We start from the raw sequence: 5,441 nt of genomic DNA on the forward strand, positions 1-5,441 counted from the left end.
CATTCAGCAGATCTTCCAGGATGTTAAAAAGCATCACAGACTAGGTTCATCCTAAGAAGTAACTAAGTTCCCTTTCCTACAAAAAAAAAGTTAAGATGAGTATGTGAAATGCTTAGCTCAGTGCCTGGTGTCTAATAGATACATAACAAATATTAGGTTCTTCCCACCCTGAGAGTCCAGGGGCCTATGACCACATATATTGGATGTATTTCTGGAGGGGCAGTTGGGTACATTCTAGATTCTTCCAGAAGCTCACAATTTTCTTATAAGGGGCCATGGAGAGAGGAAGGCAGGGGAGAGAAGGAGGCCCGGGTTCTCTCTGCCAGCTCGGCCGCTCTTCCTCTGCCTGGGGTTTTCAGCACCTTCAGGCTGTCGCTGGTTTGGGTCTTATGCTGTCCATCACGGCTGAGAGCACCGCCCCTGCCGCCTTTGCTCCCTCCATCAGCACATGCTCCACCTGCAAAGGAGACCAGCTCACAGGACCCTCAGTGAGGCTCCTAGGACCCCGCCCTGCCACACCCCTACCTCACCACCCTCTTCAGGAACTGGCCTGCCTAGGAGGAAGCAGCCCAAAGATGCTAGAGCCGCGAGAGACCTGGACAAGCCAGGATTGTCCGAGATGGACATCAGAGGCAGGAGGCAACCTGGGCTCCTAGTTCTCTTGTCCCCCAGAGCCATTCAGCCCAGGGTCTGCCTGTAGTGTGGCAGTCAGAAGGGCACAGCCACTGAGTCCCTTATTCTACGTACAGGGAGTCTGAGACGTGGGGAGGGGAGCTCCCTAGGACACGGTCACACAGGGAGCAGTTTCACACAGACCTGGGCTTAGGTCTCCTGAACGCTCAACCCAGGCTCCTTGGGAGGACCTCCTATCACCCCCTTGCTCCCCGGCATCTTCTTTTCACATGCAAGTGCTCGTGAGACGGGAGACCCCTCACACCAGGGCCTGAGCCTGAAGCACTGGAGCAAGGACTCCCGAGAGTGGAATGCCACACCTGCTGGCTCCTGGGCACGCCGTATCTCAGGTCGTTGACAAAGTGCTCGCAGTTCCCCTCGATCAGGCTGTACTGCACAATCTTGTTGATCATCTTCTTTGTCCGCTGGATGATCTTGTCCACAGGCAGGGGCAGGTACGTCCCATCCAGCTTGTTGTTGACCTTCCAGGAGCAGCCGTGCAGCACGTCCTCCAGACGACTGTATTTCACCACTGCCCGGTTGCTGAAGACAGAAGTGATGCTGCCAGCCTCAAATTCCTCACCTGGCAGCCAAAGACAAGCCAGAGTTGGGAGCTGCAAGGGGCCACGGTACAGAGCCCCCGGCTCACTCCAGGGGCTGGGTGAATGGCTTCTCTTAGGGCCCCAGTTTCACTGTCTCTAACAGGCGCAACAGAGAATGGGAGTGGGGCTAAATGAGACGCAAAGGGCCAGCTTCCCCAAGAAACCTTCTGCCCTGTTTTCTGCACTCCCCACTTTCAACCCTCACAGCAATCTCTTTCTCACCAAGCTCTGGAAGCACCTTATAGTGTGGTCCCAGATTCTATTCTGTGTACTGACTCGACCAAGTCCTAGGACTTGCTTTCCTTACCAGAACCCAGGGTGACAAGCACCCTTACATGTAAGAGTCATTGGCTCCTGGGGGAAGGATTATGGCTTCCTGCCAGGCCTCCCCCTGCCGCCCCTGCAGGGGCGCAGGCAAAGCCAAGAGGCCATGCCTCAAGAAGCCAAGAGGACTCTAGATGGGACCCATTCCAACTAGCTTCCATGAAAGCCATTCTCCCTTTCCACTCAAGCATTAGGATTCTCCTTGAGAGTTTATTTTAAAACAGGGTTCCACAGCTTTGAAGAAAGAAACATTTGACGCTGCTGTATTATCATACCCAGTCCTTAGAGGAGAGCCTCAGAGAGGGTCAGAAACCCACTCAAGGCCAGGTAAGTGGCAGTTTAATACAGGACTGTCTTCCTGCTACAACCATATGGATATTTAAACATGGGAACCCTCCCCGCTGTAAGTTATGTGAGTGCAAGAAATGTCCCGTTTTCTTTGCGAAGCATTTGAAGTCTATCTGCTGATTTCACAAAAGCTGGCAGTAGGCAATTCAGCTTCAGGGAACAAAAATGGCAGAATTCATTTTTAGAGGAAGATCTGACGGGGAGGGTAGGGACATAACTGTTAACATATCCCTATAACAACTCTGGTTGTACCAGAAGAAGTTTCCTGGATTTAGCCTGGAAAGAAGAGGGGAGATGAATGCGATGTGAAATGATTTTCCATTTTTCACATAGGCATCCAGACAGGAAGTGGGACAGGCAGTCGGATGAGTGGGGAAGCAAAGCAGGAGAGAGGGACTCTGCTCTGCGGGAAGGTCCCAGCCAGGTGAGAGGCTGGGCCAACCGAAGGGGACAGGACACGGGCAGGAGAGCCAGTAGCTCAGTCATGTCCGACTCTTTGCGACCTCATGGACTGCAGCACACCACGACTCCCTGTCCATCGCCAACTCCTGGAATCCACTCAAACTCATGTCCATTGAGTCGGTATGATCAAGGTGTGCCCATAGGCATTTGGTATCAGTGCCCTTCTGTAATCTCAACTTGAACAGGCAGTACTTGCGCAGGAGGCAAAATGCCAGAGGTGTCAAAGATTACACAGTGGAGCCCCATGCCTCTCCGTCTCCAGCTCCCCCAGGGACCATCTCCTGAGGACACCATGTGACAAATGGTTCTAGATGTCCAGTTTTAAGCTGTTTCACATTCCGTGCTGTAATCTTCTACTATTACCATTTCCACCCCCATCAAACCTCAACTAAAATTTAATTAGTCACCTGTTTAATCTCAGCCCTGTGCTCATGCTGAAATGAAAGGAGAACAGTGTCCACACTGAGGGTGAAGCCACCTGGGATGGGTCGGAAAAGCAGGGAGATCCAGTGAGGGTGGAGCTGCCAAAGGTGACCAGGAAGCCGGAAGCGGCATTTGGGGACAACGGGAAGGAAGTGGGCAATCAGAAGGCATAAATATCTGCACCCCTCCCAGGGAATCCTCAGAAATAGAGGAAGATCTTGAACTAAGCTGTGTCTGACTTTGCGACCCCATGGACTAGAAGCCCCCAGGCTCCTCTGTCCATGAGATTTTTCAGGCAAGAATACTGGAGTGGGGTGCTATTTCCTTCTCTGAGGGATCTTCCTTGCATCTCCTGCTGGGCATACGGGCTCTTTACTACTGAGCCACCTGACATCTCTATTTTAAAAGAAAAGGTGGTCTAGGTGGTCAGGGAACTTAGGGATGTTCTTCACACTTGCATCTGTCTTAGGGCTGGACACTCAGTGGTTTTTGATGGACAGAGACCAAGCTCAATCACACAGTAAATTAAGGTCCAGTCATGCTTCTGGTGTTTTATTGCTGAAGTAAGGTAGCAGCTGAGGGACACCATAATTAACTGTCCCTCTTATGCTGCTAACTTCAATATCAATATTTCAATAGAGCAGTGGACCCCAGCCTTTTTGGTACCAGGGACCATTCTCATGGAAGACAACTTTTCCATGGGTCAGGACAGGATGGTTTCGGGATGATTCAAGCACATTAAATTTATTGTGCACTTTTTTTCTGTTATTATCACATTGTGACAATTTGGAAATGTGAGCGATGGGGAGCCACTGTAGATACAGATGAAGCTTTACTCATTGGCCCCCACTCACCTCCTACCGTACTGCCCAGTTCCTAACAGGCCACGGACCTGAATCGGTCCATGACCCAGGGGATCACTGCAATAGAGTATCCGCTCTTACTTGGGGGAGCCAGATGAACCACACAATCGTCTTCCACATAGATGGCCCAGTGCTCATAGCCAATCCGAAAAATTTCAATCAGGTCTCCAGGTCTGGGTTTTGGTTTATCCTATGATGGAAAAACAAAATAAAATGAGACTTCATGTGCCCAGGGAACTGCAGAGATCCTGTTTGGGGATCAGCTACAACTCCGTGTGAAGACACTGCCTTTCATCACATTACAGAAACCCAGGCTGTAAGAGGATCTCTCCACACGAATGACTGAAGGACCCACCCACTCCTGCCACCATCTTAAAGCCACAGAGGCTGACAGTGCCAGCTCCAAATGCACAGCTCCATATGCACGCACGGCCTTCAGTACGTGATGGAACTCCTGTGCACTTTCTCCTTGACGCTGAGCATCATGCAAACTTTTTCAGTAGAGGGCGCTAGAGAGACACTGCAAGAGGAAGGAGATCTCCCGCAGGTTCTGGCTTTGTTAGTGCTGCTGCTGCTAAGTCGCTTCAGTCGTGTCCGACTCTGTGCGACCCCATAGACGGCAAGTCACCAGGCTCCCCCGTCCCTGGGATTCTCCAGGAAAGAACACTGGAATAGGTTGCCATTTCCTTCCCCAGTGCATGAAAGTGAAAAGTGAAAGTGGAGTCGCTCAATTGTGTCCGACCCTTAGCGACCCCATGACTGCAGCCTACCAGGCTCCTCCATCCATAGGATTTTCTTTTTTTTTTTTTTTTCTTTTCAAAGAGCTGGTCCTTTTTTTTTTTTTAATTTTTTTAATTTTAAAATCTTTAATTCTTACATGCGTTCCCAAACATGAACCCCCCTCCCACCTCCCTCCCCATAACATCTCTCTGGGTCATCCCCATGCACCAGCCCCAAGCATGCTGTATCCTGCGTCAGACATAGACTGGCGATTCGATTCTTACATGATAGTATACACGTCAGAATGTCATTCTCCCAAATCATCCCACCCTCTCCCTCTCCCTCTGAGTCCAAAAGTCCGTTATACACATCTGTGTCTTTTTTGCTGTCTTGCATACAGGGTCGTCATTGCCATCTTTCTAAATTCCATATATATGTGTTAGTATACTGTATTGGTGTTTTTCTTTCTGGCTTACTTCACTCTGGATAATCGGCTCCAGTTTCATCCATCTCATCAGAACTGATTCAAATGAATTCTTTTTAATGGCTGAGTAATACTCCATTGTGTATATGTACCACAGCTTTCTTATCCATTCATCTGCTGATGGACATCTAAGTTGTTTCCATGTCCTGGCTATTATAAACAGTGCTGCGATGAACATTGGGGTACATGTGTCTCTTTCAATTCTGGTTTCCTCGGTGTGTATGCCCAGCAGTGGGATTGCTGGGTCATAAGGTAGTTCTATTTGCAATTTTTGAAGGAATCTCCACACTGTTCTCCATAGTGGCTGTACTAGTTTGCATTCCCACCAACAGTGTAGGAGGGTTCCCTTTTCTCCACACCCTCTCCAGCATTTATTGCTTGCAGACTTTTGGATCGCAGCCATTCTGACTGGTGTGAAGTGGTACCTCATTGTGGTTTTGATTTGCATTTCTCTAATAATGAGTGATGTTGAGCTTCTTTTCATGTGTTTGTTAGCCATCCGTATGTCTTCTTTGGAGAAATGTCTGTTTAGTTCTTTGGCCC

General features: G+C 49.5%; 1 protein-coding gene across 1 annotated transcript; it reads right to left on the minus strand.

The window, feature by feature from the left end:
• Nucleotides 1–364: 364 nt before the first annotated feature.
• Nucleotides 365–3,884, minus strand: LOC128068610 (phospholipase A and acyltransferase 5; the record flags this gene model as incomplete). The annotated part of the gene is made up of 3 exons (XM_052661718.1): nt 365–457; nt 993–1,255; nt 3,776–3,884. Coding segments are annotated over 3 exons (465 nt in total), but the record flags the coding sequence as incomplete, so codon positions are not given.
• Nucleotides 3,885–5,441: the final 1,557 nt, after the last annotated feature.

Source organism: Budorcas taxicolor, chromosome 25 (genome assembly GCF_023091745.1).
Source record: "Budorcas taxicolor isolate Tak-1 chromosome 25, Takin1.1, whole genome shotgun sequence".
NCBI classification, from domain to species: domain Eukaryota; kingdom Metazoa; phylum Chordata; class Mammalia; order Artiodactyla; family Bovidae; genus Budorcas; species Budorcas taxicolor.